The sequence below is a fragment of the Rhinopithecus bieti genome, unplaced genomic scaffold (genome assembly GCF_001698545.2).
Source record: "Rhinopithecus bieti isolate Rb0 unplaced genomic scaffold, ASM169854v2 scaffold_42603, whole genome shotgun sequence".
NCBI lineage: Eukaryota > Metazoa > Chordata > Mammalia > Primates > Cercopithecidae > Rhinopithecus > Rhinopithecus bieti.
This window is the reverse complement of record NW_016817272.1, coordinates 171841-194312: the sequence shown is the minus strand read 5'-3', so window position 1 is coordinate 194312 and position 22472 is coordinate 171841. Positions and strand designations below refer to the sequence as shown.

The window sequence follows — 22472 nt, the reverse complement described above, 5'->3', positions numbered from 1 at the left end:
TCTGTAAAGGATTTTATTTCTCCTTCACTTATGAAACTTAGTTTGGCTGGATATGAGATTCTGGGTTGAAAATTCTTTTCTCTAAGAACGTTGAATATTGGCCCCCACTCTCTTCTGGCTTGTAGGGTTTCTGCCAAGAGATCTGCTGTTATTCTGATGGGCTTCCCTTTGTGGGTAACCTGACCTTTCTCTCTGGCTGCCCTTAAGATTTTTTCCTTCATTTTAACCTTGGTGAATCTGACAATTATGTGTCTTGGGGTTGCTATTCTTGAGGATTATCTTTGTGGTGTTCTCTGTATTTCCTGAATTTGAATGTTGGCCTTGTTTGCTATGTTGGGGAAGTTCTCCTGGATGGTATCCTGAAGAGTGTTTTCCAACTTTGTTCCATTCTCCTGATCACTTTCAGGTACACCAATCAAACATAGATTTAGTCTTCACATAGCCCCATATTTCTTGGAGGCTTTGTTTGTTTCTTTTTTCTCTTTTCTCTCTAACCTTGTCTTCTCACTTTACTTCATTAATTTGATCTTCAGTCACAGACAACCTTTCTTCCACTTGATTGAATCAGCTGTTGAAGCTTGTGTATGCATCACAAAGTTCTCGTGCCATGGTTTTCAGCTCCATCAGGTCATTGAAGGTCTTCTCTACACTGTTTATTCAGTTAGCCATTTGTCTAACCTTTTTTGAAGGTTTTAGCTTCCTTGTGATGGGTTTGAACATGCTCCTTTAGCTCGGAGAAGTTTGTTATTACCGACCTTCTGAAGCCTACTTCTGTCAACTCGTCAAAGTCATTCTCAGTCCAGCTTTGTTCCATTGCTGGTGAGGAGCTGCAATCCTTTGGAGGAGAAGAGGCCCTCTGGTTTTCAGGATTTTCAGCTTTTCTATTCTGGTTTCTTCCCATCTTTGTGGTTTTGTCTACCTTTGGTCTTTGATGTTGGTGACCTACAGAGGGGTTTTGGTGTAGATGTCCTTTTGTTGATGTTGGTGCTATTCCTTTCTGTTTGTTCGTTTTCCTTCTAACAGTCGGGTCCCTCAGCTGCAGGTCTGTCAGCGTTTGCTGGAGGTCCACTCCAGACCCTGTTTGCCTGGGTATCACCAGCAGAGGCTGTGAACAGCAAATATTGCAGAAGAGCAAATATTGGTGCTTGATCCTTCCTCTGGAAGCTTTGTCCCAAAGGGGCACCCGCCTATATGAGGTGTCTGTTGGCCCCTACTGGGAGGTGTTTCCCAGTTAGTCTACACAGGTGTTAGGGACCCACTTGAGGAGGCAGTCTGTCCATTCTCAGAGCTCAAACAATGTGCTGGAAGAACCACTGCGCTCTTCAGAGCTATCAGACGGAGACGTTTAAGTCTGCAGAAGCTGTCTGCTGCCTTTTGTTCAGCTATGTCCTGACCACAGAGGTGGAGCCTATAGAGGTAGTAGGCCTTGCTGAACTGTGGTGGGCTCCACCCAGTTTGAGCTTCCTGGCTGCTTTGTTCACCTACTCATACCTCAGCAATGGTGGACACCCCTCCCTCAGCCAGGCTGCTGCCTCGCAGTTCGATCTCAGACTGCTGTGCTAGGAGTGAGCAAGGAATCCATGGGCATGGGACCTACTGAGCCAGGCATGGGAGAGAATCTCCTTGTCTGCCAGTAGCTAAGTCCTTGGGAAAAGTGCAGTATTTAGCAGGAGTGTCTTGTTTTTCCAAGTGCAGTCTGTCCCGGCTTCCCTTGGCTAGGAAAGGGAAACCCCCCTACCACTTGTGCTTCCCAGGTGAGGTGATGGCCTGCCCTGCTTTGGCTCACCCTCTGTGGGCTGCACCCACTGTCCAACCAGTCCCGGTGAGAAGAACCAGGCACCTCAGTTGGAAATGCAGAAATCACCTGTCTTCTGCATCGATCATGCTGGGAGCTGCAGACTGGAGCTGTTCCTATTCGACTATCTTGGAACAGATCCCTAGCAAATCCTTAAGTATACAATTTAGTATTGTTACTCATATGTCTTATGCTGTACAGTAGGCATAACAAGCATGATCAAAATAAATTAATTTTAATTGCACACAACACATTGATCTTCATGTAAAAATTACTGCCTTGCATATAAGTGGTCACACCACTGGTCTAACTCCCATAACTAGAAGTGAGGTCAGATGGCAAGTTTGGTGTGCGTTTTTGCAAATAATTGTTTATTTTTCCTAGAGTTTTCTTTTGTGTGTTCTCTCTTTCTGCTCCTCTCTATCTTTCGGTATACAGTATCTAGCATTGTTTTGAGTTTTTGACTTAAAGTTATTCTGCGTGGATTTTTGTGCATGTTGTTTTTGTCACTCAGCATACAATGTGGTTATGTTCATGTTGATGTGTATTACTGTCCATGACTCTACCACTTCCACATTGAGAGGCAGGCTATATAGCATTTGAGGGCGCTGGAGCTAGACCCAAACTGTATGGATTCAAATCCTGCTCCTGCACTTACTAGCTGTGACCTTGGGCAAATTATTTTCACTCTTGGAACAAAAATTGCCTTACCTGTAAAATGCAGATAATAATAGAGCCCACCTCACAGAGATATTATGAATATTAAAATATTTAGTATGTATAAATCAGTTAGAATCATGAATGACATCTAGTATGCAATCAATAAACATAAGCTACTGAAACTTCTTCCATAGACTAGTTAACCATTCCTCCACTGAGGCACACCAAGGTTAGCAATGAATTCCTGCTATTATAGGCAATGCCATGATATATGTCACATATATATATACATGCACACGTGTGGGTGTTTCTCTAGAGCAGATACCAGGAAGTCATATCAAAGGGCTGCACATTTTATATTTCAATAAGATGTGTTTACTTATACCCCTGTCAATAGTAAATGAAATTACCCTGTTCACCCTACTTCTTGTAGATCCTTGTTGACGTTAATTATATTTATCCTAAAATTCTGCTACTTCTATTAAATTTGCTTCCCTAGATGCAAATTGTGTGGAATGAGATTTTAAATGTATTATCTGTTTTATACAGTTTGGATTTTGTCGTTTTTTAAATAATATTTGAGTGCACCTCATTTTTGTGGTCAAGATTTTTTGTTAGGTTCTTTATCAGTTTTCAAAGTTATCTGGAGGAAGGGAGGACAGGTTGCTAAACACTCGCTTTGTATTTGCTTTCAGGGTGTACAGAGGAGAGTTGTCTCTGATTGTGGGCAAAGCAGTAGGCAGCTAGTCTTATGAATATGTACCCACCCTTCCTCTAGGGCATTACTGCTCCCCAGGGCCCCACTCTGCCAGGGAAACTTGCTGTGATTAATTAAAATCCAGGGAAACTTGCTGTGATTAATCCTCTGTGTTGTACTTCAAAAATCACCTTGTCAGATGCCTCAGTTCCTCTCCTGCACTCCATATTTATGCAGTCTGTTCAGGAAGTGCTCTTAAGGCCTCCCATCCCACTTCAGCATCTCCTGGGAGTTTTGTGGGCTGTGTGGTCTCAGCCTTCCCCCTGACCCATCTGCTTCCTTTTCTTAGGGACCCCTCACCATTTTTGGATCAAGGAGAGTTTCCTTTTTTGTTGTTGTTTTTTTACCAATACGATGATCAATTAAAAATGTCTTTCTGATTATTTCTATGGTTTTGGATAAGGAGGACAAGGTGTTTGTTTCTGGAAAATGAGAAGTTAGTGTGGGAGAGTTTGTTTCTTTGGACAGGTATGCATGTCAACACTGCTCTAGAGGAAAAAGACGGAAGCAACAGCATCAAGGTAAATGGTCACAAAGTGGGTCAGTCACCCACCTTCCTTAGTGGCTCTGGGCTGTCCATGGGAACCATCAGCATTTTTTCAGGCATCTAAGTTTTCTTTTATACATCTTTTTGGACAATCAGACCCATGAAATGAGGAAAGAGGTGGAAGAAGAAAATGAAGAGAGGAGAAGAAAGAGAAGGAAAGAGGAGGAAGATCACTATTACTAAGAGTAAAATATTAGTGAAAACAATCCTACCCTCACACAGGGACAATTCTTTATGAAAGAGCGCCTGGTCAAGCCAGCTTACCTCCTTGAAGGAACTTCATGGGGTAGACGATGGCATGGTATCTGTCTATGCTGAGGGACACCAGGACGTAGGTAGAAGCGTAGAGCAGCACAACCTAAAGACAGAAATGAGAGGAAGATCATGACTTCAAAGAGGTGAGGAAATGCACATAATGGAAAGAATAGCACCTTGTGTCATTTAGAAACCTGAGAGGTGAACCAAAGAAGGAGTGAGTGTTGGGTTAGGAAGGGAAATAACTCTCTTATATGGACAAGAGAAAGAGAAATACTGGGTGGAAGAGGGCAGTTTCCCAGCAAAAACCCCACCTTCAAGCCTGGAAACCAGTGGTCCTAAATAAGAACAGGTATTCCTGTTTTTGTGCCCCAAAAGTTGCCTTTTGGCCAGCCACATGCCCCTATCCTGTACCCATATAAACCCCAAATCCCAGGCTCCAGGAGGAGATGAGCAGATGAATGGCAGAATGGCATGACAGAGAAGGAGAGAAGAGGAGGGTCTGAACACCAAGAGGAGTTCAGCTGGGGACAATCAGAGAGGAGATTGGCCCTGGATAGCCAAACTCCAGGGTAAGATCATCTTCCCACTCCATCCCCCTTCCAGCTCCCCATCCATCCCACTGAGAACCACCTCCACCACTCAATAAAACTCCTGCATTCATCCTTCAAATCTGTATGTGACCTGACTCTTCCTGGACTATGGACAAGGACCTGAGTACCAAGAGGGTACTGAGCTGGTTACCACTTAAGTCATCTGCAGGCGGCAGAGTTAAAACAGCACTATAATACTGCAGCTTCAAGAGTCATAGGCACCCACCCCAGACACTACTGTGGGGCTGGAGTTCAAAACGCTTGCCCTGGCTCCTGCACCTACCCTTCTGTGTGCTTCCCCTCCTATAAGGAGTTTGAGCTTGAGGCGGCTGAGCAGAGAGCCATACCCTTGTCCCATGTCCTGTGATGGATGGACCAGGGAACTCTCTCTTTTCACCTCCACACCAGGAGGCAGATTTTGGTCCTTGGTGCTAGAATTTGTACTGCTGGCCATGATGAGTGAGAATGCTTCCAGTTCTTTCTTGCTCACTTATTCCCTTGGCCTCTTGGAAACTCCATATTTCAGGATCAGCCCTTGACATTTGCATGGCACATTTGTTTGTAATTGACTTTTAAAGCTAAACTAATTTTTTTCTGCCACAATTGACATTCCAGAATAATTAGAAACAAAAGTTCCGTTGCCTTTTATCAGTGGGAGTTGAGAGATGATAGAAGGGTTCCGGTTTTAGGGAGCCTATGTGTGGTATTGAATCATTTATCATCAACAGCACTGACGCCATCAGAAAGCTCCCCTTTTTCATCCACTTCATTAGGCTTTGGGTCTCCTCTTCCTTCCCACTGTCTCTTTTATTAACTTTATCCACACCTTTTAATTATCTGTGTACAATCTTTTTTGCATAATTAGAAAAGAAAATTGGGATTTAAGAAGTTAATTTCTCTTATGTGAAGAGCACATTTAGAATGTGATTAAATGCAATATATTTGAAGGGATGATCAAGGTGGACATTTTTCAGGTAACTTGGAGCCTCATTTCTACCAAGAGTTTGGCTGTATCTCTGCTTTGTAACATTAAGATCAAATCCAGAGGGAGTAGGAGAGTAACTTGTAGACTGAAGTCTAACGGAGAGCATTTACTTCACTTTCTTCTTGGCAATTACCTTTGTGCTGAATTCATGCGTTTTTGTTCTTTCTCTGGATCAGACAAATAACAATTAAGTACATTGTTGTTCTTTATTGTTTGTTATTTCCACAATGCATCTGAGCATTAATGTTGTGAAAGGCACCATAGGGAGGAGGTTCTGAGGAATGATTAGAAATTCAAGGCTTATAAGAAAGAATGAGATAATGTGCTTTGCAGGGACATGGATGGACATGGATGGACATGGATGGCGGGGGTTCAGCAGGAACAGAAAACAAAATACTGCATATTCTCACTTATAAGTGGAAGCTAAATGATGAGAACACATGATACATAGAGAGGAAAAACACACACTGGGGCCTATAGGAGGGTGTAGGGTGGGGGGAGGGAGAGGATCAGGAAAAATGACTAATGAGTATGAAGCTTAATACCTGGATGATGAAATAATCTGTACAACAAACCCTCATGACACAAGTTTACCTGTGTAACAAACCTACACATGCACCCCTGAACTTAAAATAAAAGTTAGAAAAAAGGTAAAAAAAAAAAAAAAAAAGAAATTGAAGGCTCCCCTGAAAACTATAAGAAAAAATTATTTATTGGGAAAAAGTGATAAATAGAGAAAGAGAAAAATGAATGACTAGGTTTAAGAAAAAAAAATCGATCATCTACTTAGACAAAACTGGGGTTTCTACCTGTGATCCATGAATTTAGAATTATTAAGGCTGGCTACAAACAGAAGAGGAGGTGGCATCAGAGAAGGATGAAAAAGAAAGCACATAATGGCAGAACCCTGTGGGGTGGAACATCATGGTGAGAAGGTTATAAAGATCTTGGGGCTCTGCGGCTGTCTTGAGGGAGGTGACAGGCACAGTTCAGAATCTGGAGCAAAAGGAAAAGCCACACACAAGAGTGTCTAGAAGAGCAGTCAATGTTGATAAAAAGATGCCGACTTTGAGATACAATCAAAAGGGTATTTAATTTCAGAGATTAACCATCTTCAGGCATTTAAGGCAGGGTAAAAAAAATTGAAGCTTACCTAAAAGAAATGCATCTTAAATTATCATGCCTCTTTCCCACAAAACTTAATGCCAGAAAATAGTAAAACAACATGTTCAGAGTTTTGAAAAAAATTATGATCCAAGAACTTTGTAAATATAATTTCTGTGCCAAGGCACAGAACAATTTTCTCAGATATATAAGAAGGAAGAAAATATAACATTATATACTCTTCCTGGCATACTTCAGCTAATTGAGAATTGAATCAAAAATAAAAATTCAAGAAGAGGAAAGAGCATAGAATAATAACAACTATGGTAAGCAATGAAGTTAGAAACACATGAAATGCTTACAAAATAGTTATAAATATGATTATGAAACATTTTAGGAAAAACTTAAGGGAGTTGAGTGAGGGACAGAGTACAAAAGACATCATGTTCAATTTTGTTATGTATTTTGGGTATCTCTTTTGTTTTTTACCTTGATAGAGATATATTAAAGCTAAAATTAAAGATAAGCTATGATAGAGTGAAATAAAATGAAGAAATTTTAATTAGCTTCCTATGGTGGCTATAACAAATTACTACAAACTTGATGGCTTAAAACAACATAAATTTATTCTTGCACAGCTCTGGAGACCAGAAGTCCAAAATCAGTTCTACTGGGCAAAAATAAAAGTTTGGCAAGGCCATGATTCCTCCAGAGACTCTAGGGGAGAATCTGTCCCTTGCCTCTTCTGGCTTCAGGTGACTGCCAACAGTCTTTGGCTTGTGACCATATCAGCCCAAGCTCTGCCTTTTCCTCTTCTGTCTGTGTGTCACACACCCTTCTGCCTCCCTCTTATGATTGCATTTGCGACTCACTGGGATAAACCAGAATAATCTCCCAGTTTTAAGATCTTTAACTTAATTACATTTGCAAAGTTCCCTTTTCTTATATAAGGTAACATCACAGGTTCCAGGGATTAGGATATGGATTTTGTAGGGGTGGGGAGGACTTTTCCAAGCCTATCACAAATGATAATCAAATAAAAGAAAAAACAAGTAAATAGCAAAAAACAAACAAACAAAAACCCCTTAATATAGAAAGACTAAACTGAGGAAGCTGAAATAGCACCAAACCAAAACACTATCTGTCACAATACATGTGAATGACTTAAGCTCTTTCATTAAGAAAATAACTTGTTTTAAAACTTCCCGGCCGGGCGCGGTGGCTCAAGCCTGTAATCCCAGCACTTTGGGAGGCCGAGACGGGCGGATCATGAGGTCAGGAGATCGAGACCATCCTGGCTAACATGGTGAAACCCCGTCTCGACTAAAAAATACAAAAAACTAGCCGGGCGAGGTGGCGGGCGCCTGTAGTCCCAGCTACTCGGGAGGCTGAGGCAGGAGAATGGCTTGAACCCGGGAGGCAGAGCTTGCAGTGAGCTGAGATCTGGCCACTGCACTCCAGCCTGGGTGACAGAGCGAGACTCCGCCTCAAGAAAAAAAAAAAAAAAAAAACAAACAAAAAAAAAAAAAAAAAAAAAACTTCCCTAAGATCCAATTCTATACTGTTTAAAAGAGAAAAATTTAAAACTACATCACTTAGATATCTAAGTGTGGAAATAGAGGGATGGCCAAAGGTATATCAAGCAAGTAAAAATTAAAGAAGGCGTTCATTACAACACTGCTATTAGACAAATTAAATTCAAAGCAAACAGCATTTCATGTGATAAAGGATTGTTTATATTGATAAAAGATACAACACATGATGGCAATAGAATATTCACAAACTTATATGTAACAAGTAACATAACACTAAATATATAATGAAACTGTTCAAAGTTTTACAGAAGAATAAACAAAAATATATAGAGAGAAAAAATAGACTTCATAACATAAGAATAATATACATCGCTGTAAAATATCTGGACATTTCAAAAATTGGCAATATACTAAACTACCAAGAAAACAAACCCTCTCAATAGCTCTAAAAGTAGGACTTACGCAAATCACATATTTAAAACAATGAGCAATGAAGCAGAAATTAGTAACATGCTTAAAAAAAAAAAAAAAAAAAAAAAACCACTTGGAAATTTAAACACCCTCATAATTAACTCGAGTCAAGAAGGAAATCAAAGTACAATTATAGTCAATTCATAAATGTCAACAATGAAAACTCTACACACCAACAACATATGGGATACCATTCGGAGAACAGATGGCAGCTCGAGGACATATGTCTGAATTCTCACTACCCCACCCCTTAATTCTGACAGAAATGACCTAGGAAATATAAAACTAAAGAAAATCTTGCACAGAGAAGTGAGACTTAAATGCTGGAAACAGAGAAATTTTACTTAGAAAAATGCCAGATTGGATTTATATAAAGGAGGATCCCTGGACTGACTTTAAGAAAATAGACTTATTTTTCAGAACAACTTTATATTTACAAAAAATTGCAAAAAACACAGAGTTTCCCTATGACTACCTCCCATCTATATACTTTTCCTTGTCATTAACATCTTGTAGTTCATTTGTTAAAACTGATGAACCAATATGGATATATTATTAACTAAAGTCCATTGTTTATATTAAGGTTCACTCTGTGTTGGACAGTTCTATGGGTTTTGACAATTGCATAATATTATGTATCCACCATTATGTATCAGAAGAGTTTCACTGTCCTAAAAATCCATTCAGTTTCATTATATATTTAGTGTTATGTTACTTGTTACATATAAGTTTGTGAATATTCTATTGCCATCCTGTGTTGTATCTTTTATCTATTCATTTCTTTCCTCCTCCAAATCTCTGGCAACACTGGTTTCTTACTCTTCTATAGTCATGCCTTTTTGAGAATGTAATACAGTTGAATCGTTTAGTATGTAGCTTTTTCAGACTGGCTTCTTTCACTTAGCAATGGGCTTTTAAGATTCCTCCATGTCTTTTCATGGCTGGATAGCGCATTTTGTTATATCACTGATTAATATCTCATTTGATGGATGTACCACAGTTTATCCATTCAGCTTTGAGGAACATCTTGTTTGCTTCCAGTTTTTGATGATTATGAATAAAGCTGCTATAAACATTCTTGTGTGGACATAAGTTGTCAACTCAATTGAGTAAATACCTAGCCTTACAATTACTGGTTTGTATGGTAAGACCATGTTTAGTTCTGTGAGAAACTGCTAAATTATCTTCCAAAGTGACTGTACCATTTTGAATTCCCAGGAGCAATGAATGAAAGTTACTATTAATATTCATCCTCATCTTCCATTGGTATTTTCAGTTTTTTGAATTTTAGTGATTATCTAATAGATGTGTAGTGTTATCTCGTTCTTTTAATTTGCAATTCCATAATGGCATATGATTTTGAACTTCTTTCTCTATATTTACTTGCCATCTTCTTGGTGAAGTGTTTATTCAGATCTTTTGCCCATTTTTAAAATCAGTTGTTTGTTTTCTTATTGTTGAGTTTTAAGAGTTCTTTGTACATATTTGGATACAAATCCTTTATGAAATATATATTCTGCAGATATTTTCTCCCATTCTGAGGGTTGGCTTTTCATTCTCTTAAACAGTGTCCTTTGCAAAATTTAAAATTTTCATAACGTTCAACATTTCAATCATTTTTCATGGATTATGTTCCTGGTATTGTATCTAAAAATTCATTGACAAATGCTAGTTCCCTTAAATCTTCTCCTATGTTATCTTCTAGTAGTTTTATATAATAGTATTGAGCATTATATTATATCTATAATCTAAACTGAGTTGGTTTTTGTGAAAGGCATAAGGTCTATGTGAAGTTCTTTTTTTTTTTTTTTCATGTGGATATTCAGCTACTCTTTCAAGTAAGACAACCATTCTTGAAAAGTCTGTCTCTCAATGCCTTTGTTCCTTCGTCAAAGACTAGTTGACTATTTTTTTGTATGTCTATTTCTGGGCTCTCTGTTCTGTTTCATTGAGCTACTTGTCAATTCTTTTACCAATACCATGCTGTATTGATTATGGAGCTTTATAGTAAGTCTTAAAATCAGGTAGTGTTGGTTGTTCAAATTTGCTCTTTTTCTTTATTATTGCATTGGTTTTTATGTGTCTTTTGCCTTTCCATATGATTTTAGAGTTTGTCTATATCCATAAAATATCTTGTTGGGACTTTGATTGGAATTGTATTGAATTTATAGATTATGTTGGGCAGAATAAACATCTTAACAATATTAAGTCTTCCTATTCATGAACATGGAACATCTCTTCATTTATTTAGATATTTGCTTTTTTCCATCAGTTTTGTAGTCTTCTTCAATAGATCTTGTATATACTTTGTTAGATTTACACCTAAGTTTTATTTTTTGGTGTTCATATAAATGGTATTGTGTTTTTAATTTCAATCTCAACTTGGTAATTGCGGGAAAAAAACAACTGACTTTTGTATGTCAACCTTCTATTCTGCAATGTTGCCATTTTTGCCTACTAGGTCCAGAAGTTTCTTTTTTTTTTTTTTTTTTTTTGTCCATTCTTTCAGATTTTGACATAGACAATTACGAATTTATTAACAAAGACTTTTATTTCACCTTTTCCAATGTATAAACTTTTTATTTCCTTTTCTTGTCCTGTTAAATTATCTGAGACATCTAGTTCGGTGTTGAATGAGAGTGGCGAGAGAGGACATCTTAAGCTTTTTCCCAGTCTTAGGACAAAAGCACCTAATTTCTCTCCATTAAATATGAGGTTAACTATACGGTTTTTGTAGATGCTGTTAATCAAGTTGAGGCAGTTTCTCTCTATTTCCAATTTGCTCAGTTTTTATTATAAATGGATGTTTAATTTTGTTAAATGCTTTTCCTGTGTCCATTGATGGAAAAATCACATAATTTTCCTTCTTTATCTTGTTTGTGTGATAGATTACATTAATTGATTTTTAAATATTTAACCAGATTTTCATGCCTGGAATAAATCTCGCTTGGCCATGGACTATAATTCTTTCTATACATGATTATACCTTTAAACAAAAATTTAAGTTGCTAATATTTGTTGAGAATTTTTGCATTTATGTTCATGAGGGATATTGTTCTGTAGCTTTCCTTTCTTTTAATGTCATTGGTTTTAGAATTAGGGCAATTTTGGCCTCATGGAACAAGTCAGCAAGTATATGAGTTAGGAACGGTTCGCTTTTCGTCTGTTTTCTAGAGAAGACTGCAGATAATTATTATCATTTTTTTCTTAAATTATTGAAAGAATTCAGTAATGAACCCATCTGGGCCTGGTGTTTTCTTTTGTGGAAGATTATTAATTATTAATTCAGTTTCTTTAGTATGTATAGACCTATTAAAATTATTTCTCTTTATGTGAGTTTTGGCAGATTGTGCTTTTCAAGGAATAGGATCATTTCATCTAAGCTATCAAATTTGTGGGCATAGAGTTGTTTATAATATTTATTTATCATTCTTTTAATGTCCACAGAATCAGTAGTGATGACCCCTCTTTCATTTCTGATGTTAGTAATTCATGGCTTCCCTCTTGTTTTCTTGATTTTCCTGGCTAGAAATTTATCAATTTTATTATCTTTTAAAAGAGACAACTTTTGGTTTCATTGATTTTCAGTACTGAATTCCTGTTTTAAATTTAATAATTATTTTTTTCTGATTTTAATTAATTTTTAAATTGAAAAACAAAATAGTATACGTTTATGGAGTATAACATGATGTGTTAATATATGTATACATGTGGAATGGCTCAGTTAAGCTAATTAACATATTCATTACCTCACAAAATTATTCTGCAGAGAAAATTTAAAATCTACTTCAGGCTGGGTGCAGTGGCTCACGCCTGTAATCCCAGAGACTTTGGAGGCTGAGGCGGCTATCACGAGGTCAGGAGATCGAGACCATCCTGGCTAACCACGGATGGAAACCCCGTCTCTACTGAAAAATTACAAAAACTAGCCGGGCGCGTGGCGGGTGCTGAGTCCCAGCTACTCAGGAGGCTGAGGCAGGAGAATGGCGTGAACCGGGGAGGCAGGTTGCAGTGAGCTGGATGGCGCCACTGCACTCCAGCCTGGGCGACAGAGCAAGACTCCATTCTCAAAAAAAAAAAAAAAAAAAAAAAAAACTACTTCGCTTTAATAATTTATCGCTCTCATTTTATCATTTCTTTTATTCTGCTTGCTTTAGGCTTACATTTCTTTCTCTAGTTTCCTAAGGCATAAGATTAGATTATTAATATCACATATTTTTTCTTTTCTAATACATCCATTCAGTGTTACAAATTTCCCTTAAAGAACTGCTTTCACTGCATCCTACAAATTATGATGTTATGTTTTCATTTATTTGAAAATATTTCTTGAGATATCTTCTTCAATTCACGTGTTACTTAGAAGTGTGTTGTTCAATCTCCAAACAGTTTGAAAATTTTCAGCTATCCTTCTGTTACTGATTTTTAGTTCTATTTTGTATGGTCTGAGAGCATACTTTGTGTAATTTCTATTTTTTTTACATTGTTAAAATGTGTTTTATGGCCCATATGCAGTTTTGCTTGATGGAAATCCCATATAAGTTTGACAAGAAGGTATATTCTGCTATTACTGGATGAAGTATTCTATACATGCCAATTAGATCCATTTAATTAATAGTTCAGTTCATTTTAACTGACGGTTGTTTAGCTGAATTGTATTTCTCTTTGCATTCACCCCACCCCTCTCCCTTTTTTTTTTTTTTTTTGAGACAGAGTCTCACTCTGTCACCCAGGCTGGAGTGCAGTGGTGTGATCTCGGATCACTGCAACCTTCACCTTCCGGGTTCAAGCAGTTCTCCTGCCTCAGCCTCCCAAATAGCTGGGATTACAGGTGCGTGCCACCACGTCTGGCCTATTTTTGTATTTTTAGTAGACACACGGTTTCACCATGTTGGCCAGGCTGGTCACGAACTTCAGACCTCAAGTGATCCGCCTGACTCGGCCTCCCAAAATTCTGGGATTACAAGCATGGGCCACAACACCTGGGCTGCATCTCTTTTAATATTGTCATTCAGTTCACTTATCCATAAGTATGATTACCAATGCATTATTGCTATTTTTGTGTTGAGCAGCTGTTTACAGATCAATTAAGAGTAAGAAAAATAGCTTTTGTTTTCCTTCATTTATTCCTTCTCGATTGCTCTTCCTTTCTTTATATTGATTTGTGTTTGTTATTTTATCATTTTCCCCTTTATCTGAAGAACTTCTTTTAGCATTTTTTGTAAGAAAAGTTTACTTATGAGAAATTTCCTGTTTTGTATGTCTGAGAAAGTTTTATTTCTTCTTCACTTTTGAAGAATAATTTCACTTGATAGAGAATTCTAGGTCGGGGGGATTTTTATTCTTTTCGCACTTTAAATATTTTATTATACTATCTTCTTACTTGCCTGATTTCTGATAAGTCAGAGGAAATTCTTACTATTGTTTATTTATAGGTAAGTTTCCCCCTCAACTTCTGTCAGGATTTTATCTATCTTTGTTTTTGGTTTTCTGCAGTTTGAATATGATATGCCTAGAGGTACATTTTTTGTGACATTTATTTTGCTTTGGTGTTCTCTGAGCTTCCTGGATCTGTGGATTGGTGTTTGCCATTAAGTTTGAAAATTTTTCATCTGTTATTGCTTCAAATACTTCTGCTCTTTTCTTTTTTGGTATTTCTGTTATGTGTGTCTGCTATACTTTGTGTAATTGTCCCACAGTTCCTGGGAATTCTATTACATTTCTAAAAGTACATTTTATTAGAACACTTTTAGGTTAATAACGTAATTGAGCAGAAGGCACAGATTTCCCATAAACCCCCTTTGTGTATGCCCCCCATACACACCATCACACTTCCACGCAAGAGTGGTATGTTTGTTATAGTGGATGAACCTACATTGATACATCATTATCACCCAAAGTTCATAGTTTACATTAGGATTCACTCTTGGTGTTATACATCGTATTCTGATAAATGTATAGACATGTGTCCACTGTTATAGTATCGTACAGAGTAGTTCTACTGCCGCTTGCTCCCCCTGTGTGCTCTGCCTCCCTCTCCCCAACCCCTGGCAACCACTAATGTTTTCACTTTCTCCAGAGTTTTGCCTTTTTCAGAATGTCATAAAGTTGGAATCTACAGTATGTAGCTTCTCAGACTGTCACTTTTACTTACTAATATGCATTTAAGGTTCTTCCATGTCTTTGCATGAGGCACGTAAACTTTAAAGAAGCTTAACAGCTCATTTCTTTTTAGCACCGAACAGTATTTCATTGTATGGTTGTACCACAGCTTATTTCTCCATTTACCTACCAAAGGACATCTTGGTTGCTTCCAAGTTTGGAAAACATGAATAAACATGCTATAAACGTTTGTTTGCAGGTTTTTGTGGGAATGTATGTTTTCAACTTATTTGGGCAAATACCAAGGAGCACAATTGTTGGAATGCATTGTAAGACTATAATTTTGGAATAAACCACTAAACAGTCGCTGAAGTGGCTGTGCTATTTTGTATTCCCACTAGCAATGAGTGAAAGTTCCTGTTGCTTCACATTCTCAATAGCATTTTGTGTTGTTAATGTTTTAGATTTTGATTATTACAATAAATGTGCAGTGCTATATCATTGTTGTTTTAGTTTGCAATTCCCTAATAACAAAGATGTTCACAAGTATATGAGCATCTTTTCATTTACTTATTTGACTTTTGTATAATTTTTTGGTGAGTTATCTGTTCTTTTGTCCATTTTAAAACCAGATTGTTCATTTGCCTATTGTTGTGCTTTAACAGCTCTTCTGTATATTTTGAATAACAATCTTTTATCAGATATGCATTTTGCAAGTGTGTTCTCTTTAGTCTGTGGTTTGCTTCTCATTTGCCTTTTGCAGAGCAGAAATTTTTAATTTTAATTTTAGTAAATTACAGCTTATCAGTTCTTTTTTTCATGGATTATGCCTTTGGTGTTGTATCTAAAATGTCATCACCATACTCAAGGTCATGTAGGTTTTCTTTTGTGTTCGTTTTTGTCATAGATACAAGATCTGTGTTTAGATTTATTATTATGCGTGTGGATATCTTCTTCTTTCAGCACCATTTGTTAAAATTATGACCTTTTCTCCGTTGTATTTTCCTTTTTTGTAAATATCAGTAGACTATATTTATGCCCGTCTGTTTCTGGGCTTGCTATTCTGTTGCATTGACCTGTTGGTTCTTTCACTAATGACACACTGTCTTAATTACTGTAGCTTTATAGTAAATATTGACTTTGGGATGTATCAGTCCTTCAAATTTGTTCTTCACCTTCAATATTATGCTGACCATTCTGCATCTTTTGTCTTTCATGTAAAGTTTAGAATCAGTTTGTTGATATCCACAAAATAACTTGCTGGGTTACTGACTGGGACTGTGTTGAATCTATAGAGTAAGTTGAGAAGATCTGACACCTTAACAATATTGAATCTTCCTATGTATACATGGAATAACTCTTCATTTAGTTTTTCTTCAATTACTTTCATTCAAGTTTTGTAGTTTTCCTTGTGTAGATCTTGTGCATATTTTATTAAATTTATACCTAATTGTTTCATTTTGGTGGGTGCTAATGCAGTAATATTGTTTTTAATATCAAATTATACTTGTTTATTGCTGTTATATAGGAAAGCAATGAACTTTTGTATATTAACATATTCTGTAATCTTGCTTTAATTGCCTATTAGTTCTGGGAGAGTTTTTTGGTCAACTATTTTGGATTTTCTACATAGACAATCATGTTATCTGCAACATTTTATTTCTCTCCTCCAGTTAGTATATCTTTTATTTCCTTTATTGTCTCATTGCACTAGCTAGGACTTACTGTACAATGTTGAAAAGGAATGTGAGAGGGAAATCCTTGTTTTGTTCCTGATCTTAGGAAGAAAGCTCATAGTTTCTCACTATTAAATATGAAGTCACATGAAGGCTCTTTAGTAGATGTTATTTTTCAAGTTAAGGAAGTTACTTTCTATTCCTAGTTTACTGATTTTTTTTTTTTTAAATCATGAATATCTGTTGTATTTTGTTAAACACTTTTTAAAAATCTGTTGATATAATCTTGTGACTTTTCTTCTTTAGCCTTTGATATAATGGGTTACATTAACTGATATCCAATGTTGAACTAGTCTTACTTTTTTGGGATAAGCCTTACTTGTTTGTGGTGTATAATTCTTTTTTCTTTTTTTAAGAAATAGGGTCTCACTCTGTCACCCAGGCTGGAGTGCAGTGGCACAATCATAGCTCACTGTAGCCTCTAACCCCTGGGCTCCTTCTGCCTCAGTCTCCCAAGTAGCTGTGAGTACAGGTATGCACCACCATGCTTGGCTAATTTTTGTATTTATTGTGGTTACAGGGTCTCGCTATGTTGCCCAGGCTTATCTCATAATTATTTCTGTACAATTATTTTTATAAATTGTTGGATTAACTTGCTAATATTTGTTGAGAAATTTTGCATCTATATTCATCAGATATATTGATGTGTGTTTTTTTCTTGCAATATTTTTGTCTGGTTTTGGTATTAGTATAATGCTGACCTAATACAATGAATTAGAAAATATTGCCTCTGCTTCTATATTCTCGATACAATTGTAGAGACTTTGTGTAGTTTTTTTTTCCTAAATGTTTGGTAGAATACTCCAGTGAACCCATCTGGGTTTGATGCTTTCTGTTTTGGAAGTTTATTCAATAATTAATTCCTTTAATACAATTAACAGTGTTTAGATTGCCTGTTTCTCCCTGTATGAGTTATAGTAGACTATATCTTTCAAGGAATTGGTCCATCTTAACTAGGTTATAAAATCCGTGAGCATAAGATTGTTCATAATACTCCTTTCTTAACTTTTCTAAAATCTTATTTTATTTTTAATTGAGCCATAATAATTGTACATATTTATGTGGTACAATATGATGTTTTGATACATGTGTATATTATGTAATGCTCAAATCAGGGTAGTTAGAATATCCATCATCTTAAACATTTATCATTTCTGTGTGGTGAGAACATTTAAAATACTCTCTTCTAGTTATTTTGAAATATATAATACACTATTGTTATTTATATTCACCCTGATGTGCAATAAAACACTAGAACCTATTCCTCTATTTAACTTTTACATTGTACTCGTTGACCAGTGTTCTCCCATACCCTCTTTCGCTTACCCTCACCAGCTTCTGGTAACCACCATTCTACTCTCAGCTTGTATGAGATCAACTTTTTAAGATTCCGCATATAAGTGAAATCATGCAGTAGTGTTCTTTCTGTGCTTAGCTTATTTCACTTAACACAATGTTTTCCAGGTTCATCTATGCTGTCACAGATGAAACACTTTTTCTTTTTTTATGAATGAATAGTATTGCATATTATGTATATACCACAATTTTTAAATTCATTCATCCATTGATAGACACAGGTTGCTGCCATATCTTGGCTGTTATGAATAGTGCTGCAATAAACACAGGACAGCAGATGTCTCTTTGACATACTGATTTCATTACTTTTGGGTTTATACCCATTAGTGGGATTGCTGGATCATATGGCAGTTCAATTTTTAATTTTTCCAGGAACTTCCATGCTGTTTTTATAGTGACTTTCTAGTTTACATTCCCATCAACAATATGTAAGGGTTTCCTTTCTCCACATCCTTTCCAATACTTGTTATCATTTGTCTTTCTGCAGTAGACATTCTAACTAGAGTGAGGTGGCATCTTACTGTGGTTTTGTTTTGTATTTCCCTGATGACTAGGGATGTTAAGCATATTTTCATATACATGTTGCCCATTTGTATGTCTTCTTTTGTATATATATATTTTGAGAAATGTCTATTCAGGTCATTTGCTCATTTTTTTGGATTGGGTTTATTTTTTATTTTTTGCTATTGAGTTGTTTGAGTTTCTCATATATTCTGGATATTAACTCCTCATCAGATGCTTAGTTTGCCAATATATTCTCCCATTCTATAAACTGTATCTTTACTCAGTTGATAGTTCTTTTGCTGTGCAGAAGATTTGTAGTTTCCTGCAATCTCATGTGTATATTTTTGCTTTTGTTGCCTGTGCTTTATTTTTCCTAGATGGGGTCTCACTATGCTGCCCAGGCTGGTCTTGAACTCCTGATCTCAAGCAATCCTCTCACTTGAGCCTCCCATGTAGCTAGAACTACTAGCCCATGCCAATATGCCTGGTTATTTATTTTTATTTTTACTTTTTGTAGAGACGGGGTCTTGCTATGTTTCCCAAACTGGTCTCAAACTCCTGGTCTCAAGTGATCCTTCTGCTTTGACTTCCCAAGGTGCTGGTATTAAAAGCATGAGCCACTGCACACAGCCTATGTTTTTGTTTGTTTGTTTGTTTTGAGACAGGGTCTCTCTCTGTTGCCCAAGCTGGAGTGTAATGGTACTGTCATGGCTCACTGTAGCCTTGACAAGCCCTGGGTTCAAGCAATCCTACCACCTCAGCCTCCTGAGTAACTGGGACTATAGACACACACCCACCATGCCTAGCTAATATATATACACACACATATGTACACACACACATACATGTGTATATGTACACACATACACATATATATGTTTTTTTTTTTTTTTTTGTAGAGATAGGGTTTTGCCATGTTTCCCTGGCTGGTCTTGAACACCTGGGCTCAAGCCATTCACCAGCCTCAACCTCCCAAAGTACTAGGATTACATGTGTGAGCCACCATGCCTGGTACATTTTTTTTTTTTTTGGGATGGAGTCTCCCTCTGTCACCCAGGTTGGAGTGCAGTGGCACGATCTCGGCTTACTGCAAGCTTCACCTCCCGGGTTCACGCCATTCTCCTGCCTCAGCCTCCCGAGTAGCTGGAACTACAGGCGCCCACCACCGCGCCCTGCTAATTTTTTGTATTTTTAGTAGAGACGGGCTTTCACCGTGGTCTCGATCTCCTGACCTCGTGATCTGCCTGCCTGGGCCTCCCAAACTGCTGGGATTACAGGCGTGAGCCACCGCGCCCAGCCGCCTGGTACTGTTGTTTAAATTGAGTTCTAGATGTTTCTAACATATTTTGGATATTAACTCTTTATCATATGTATGGTTTGTAAATATTTACTCCCATTCCATAGGTCACCTTTCATTTGATTCATTGTTTTCCTTATTGCACCGGAGATATTTAGTTTAATGTTGTCCCACTTGTCTATTTGTGGTGTTGTTTCTTGAGTTTTTGGTGTCTTATCCAAAAAAAATCACTGCCAAGAGAAATGTCAAAGAACATTTCCCCTGTTTTTAATCTAGAAATTTTATAGTTTAAGGTCTTACATATAAGTCTTTAATCCATTTTGAGTTTATTTTTATCTGTATTATATAAGTTAAGGGTTACATTTCACTCTTTTCATGTAGATGTCCAGTTTTCCAACACCTTGTTGAGGAGACCATCCTGTCCCCATTGTTTGTTTTTGGCACCACTGTTGAAGATCAGTGGACCACACATACATGGATTTATTTCTGGCTTCTTTATTCTGTTTCATCCGTCTGTATGTCTGTCTTCATGCCAGTGCAACACTGTTTTGTGTACTGTAGCTTCACAATATATTTTGTAAGCAGGAAGTGGGATGCTTTGAGCTTTGTTCTTTCTCAAATTGACAATTCTGGGACTTTTGTGATTTAATTTGAATTTTTGAATTTTTTTCAATTTCTGTCAAACATGTTGGGATTTTGATAGGGAATGCATTGAATCTGTAGATAGCTTTGATTTATAGACACTTTAAAAGTATTAAGTCTGTATATTTATGAAAACAGGATGCTTTTCCAATTTTTGTCTTGTTTAATTTCTTTCATCAATGTATTTAATTTTTTGTGTATAAGTCTATCACCTCCTAAGTTAACTTCATTTCTAGGTATTTTATTCTTTTTGGAGTTACTGTAAATAGATTCTAATTTTTTTGGATAGTTCATTGTTAGTGTATAGCAACATTACTGGCTTTGTATGTTTATTTTGTATCCTGAAATTATAGCAAATTCATTTGTTAGTTTTCATGGTTTTTTGGTGGTGCTTAGTGTTTTGTGTGTATACATATATATATATAATATTTTATATATATATGTATGTAAGATCAGGTCATCTTCAAATAGAAAGTTTAAGTTTGTCCTTTCTGATGTGAATGCCTTTCTTTTTCTTTTCTTTTTTTTTCTTACCTTACTTCTCTGGCTAGAACTTCCAGTACTATGTTGGATAGAAGTTGCGATAGTGAGCATTCTTATCTTGTTCCTGACCTTAGAAGAAAAACTTTTAGTTTATCCCTGTTGACTGTGATATTAGCAGTGGACTTGTCATACATGGTCTTTATTTGTTGAAGTACTTCTCTTCTGTACCTAATTTGTTGAGCATTTTTACTACAAAAAGATGTTGAATTTTGACATGATCTTTTTCTGCATCTATTGAGATGATCATATGCCTTTTATCCTTCATTTTGTTAATATAGTATGTCACATTTATTAATTTGTGTATGTTAAACTATCGTTGCATTCCAGGAATAAATTACACTTAATTATGGTGAATAATACTTTAAATGTGCTATTGAAGTATGTTCATTAGTATTTTGTTGAGGATTTTTAAACCTATGTTCATCAGGGTTATTGCCCTGTAATTTTCTCATAGTATCTTGTCTGAGTTTGTTATCAGAGTAATGCTGACCTCATAAAATGAGTATGAGAGTAAACACTTGTTTTCACTTTTTTGGGGAAAGACTTTGAGAAAGATTGTTATTAGTTCTTCTCTAAGTGTTTGGTAGAATTTTGCAGTGAAGCCATCTGATCCTGGTCTTTTCTTGGAATGGAAATATTTTATTACTGATTAAACGTCCTTAGTATTGGTTTTTTCAGATTTTCTATTCCTTCGATACTCAAAGTCTTGGTAGTTTTTGTGTGTCTGGGAACTTACCCATTTCTTCTAGGTTATCTATTTTTTTTTTTTTTTTTTTTTTTTTTTTTTTTTTTTTTTTTTTTGCTCACTGCAAACTCCGCCTCCTGGGTTCAAGTGATTCTCCTGCCTCAGCCTCCCGAGTAGTTGGGATTACAGGTGCCCGCCACCACGCCCAGCTAATTTTTGTGTCTTTAGTAGAGACGAGGTTTCTCCATGTTGGTCAGGCTGGTGTCGAACTCCTGACCTCAGGTGATCTGCCTGCCTCGGCCTCCCAAAGTGCTGGCATTACAGGCATGAGCCACTAGGCCTGGCTGACATTTAATTTTTCATATCACCTCTTACGATGCTTTTTGTTTCTGTGGTATCAGTTGTAATGTCTCTGCTTTCATTTCTAATTTTGAGTTTTCTTCTTCTTCCTAGTTATTCTAGCTAAAGGTTTGAAACTAACTCTTCATTGATCTTTTCTTTGTTTTTCTAGTCTCCATTTGTTTTCTTTCTTCTCTATTTGTTATTCTTTATGCGCTTTTACTAAAGGACTTACTTCATTCTTCTTCTAGTTACTTAAGTAGTAACATCATGTTATTTATTTTAAATCTTTTGTTTGATGTAGGTATTTATTGTTATAAACTCCCCGCTTAGATCTGCTTTTGTTGCATCCCATAAGCTTCATTAGGATGTGTTTTCATTTTCATTTATCTTAAGATATTTAAAAATTTTGCTTTTAATTTCTTCTTTGACCCATTGATTGTTTAGGAGTATGTTGTTTAATTTTCATGTTTGTAACATTTTTGAAATTCCTTTTATTATTGATTACTAGTTTCATATCACTGTTTTGAAAAAAAAGTAATTTATATATTTCTTTTTTTTTTTTTTTT

General features: G+C 36.5%; 1 protein-coding gene and 1 long non-coding RNA gene across 2 annotated transcripts in view; one reads left to right on the top strand and one right to left on the bottom strand.

Moving 5' to 3' along the window:
• NPSR1 (neuropeptide S receptor 1) overlaps positions 1-22472 on the bottom strand; it is a 184112-nt gene that overhangs the window by 35438 nt on the left and 126202 nt on the right. Inside the window, exon 3 of the mRNA XM_017855953.1 lies at positions 4024-4117. Within this exon, the coding sequence (XP_017711442.1) occupies positions 4024-4117 (94 nt within the window). The remainder of the gene's footprint in view (positions 1-4023; positions 4118-22472) is intronic.
• Positions 1-22472, top strand: part of LOC108517839 (uncharacterized) — a 137721-nt gene that overhangs the window by 7339 nt on the left and 107910 nt on the right. The gene's annotated exons all lie outside the window — the stretch shown is intronic.